This window comes from Mastomys coucha, unplaced genomic scaffold, assembly GCF_008632895.1.
Source record: "Mastomys coucha isolate ucsf_1 unplaced genomic scaffold, UCSF_Mcou_1 pScaffold3, whole genome shotgun sequence".
NCBI lineage: Eukaryota > Metazoa > Chordata > Mammalia > Rodentia > Muridae > Mastomys > Mastomys coucha.
In genome coordinates this window covers 48,396,655-48,397,281 of record NW_022196909.1, presented here as the reverse complement: position 1 = coordinate 48,397,281, position 627 = coordinate 48,396,655, and the positions used below count along the sequence as shown (strand labels likewise).

The 627-nt window shown below is 58.2% G+C and overlaps 1 protein-coding gene across 2 annotated transcripts in view; it reads left to right on the top strand.

The window, feature by feature from the left end:
• Itpr3 (inositol 1,4,5-trisphosphate receptor type 3) overlaps nucleotides 1-627 on the top strand; it is a 69,323-nt gene that overhangs the window by 50,978 nt on the left and 17,718 nt on the right. For both annotated transcript variants that reach the window (XM_031348787.1, XM_031348786.1), the window contains exon 29: nucleotides 364-486. In XM_031348787.1, the coding sequence (XP_031204647.1) occupies nucleotides 364-486 (123 nt within the window). The remainder of the gene's footprint in view (nucleotides 1-363; nucleotides 487-627) is intronic.

Sequence of the window (627 nt, the reverse complement as noted above, 5' to 3'; positions counted from 1 at the left end):
TCTCTGACGCTCCCTCCCCCTCTCTGATGCTCCTCCCCTCTGATGCTCCGCCCCTCTGACGCCCTCCCCCTCTCTGATGCCTCGCCCCCTGATGCTCCGCTCCCTCTGCCCACCACAGCTCCTAGAGGCTGAGACCATGCAGCATATTTTCCTCAACAACTACCAGCTGTGCTCTTAACTGCTGAGAGTTGCTTCAAGCGCTTAGATGATTTTTTAAAAATTAATTTGCATGTGTGTGTACGAGTGTGTGTGCATATCCATCCACCCCCGCCCACACACCCAGGCCTGTCTCCTCTGGTTACCACTTCCAGCTACCCAGGCCCGTCCCTCCCTGGTGGTCCAGCGGCCTCTCTTTGCTCACAGGGCGATAACAAGATGCTGGAGATCCTGCGCTACACACACCAGTTCCTACAGAAGTTCTGTGCTGGGAACCCTGGCAACCAGGCCCTTCTGCATAAACACTTGCAGCTCTTCCTCACGCCCGGGGTGAGGCACGCTGGGCAGGGTCCCTGATGGTCTCACTCTGATGCCCTCCCCTCTCTGATGCCCTCCCTTCTCTGATGCACCTCCACTCTCTCTGATGCCCCTCCACTCTCTCTGATGCCCTGCCCCCCTCTGATGCCCCTC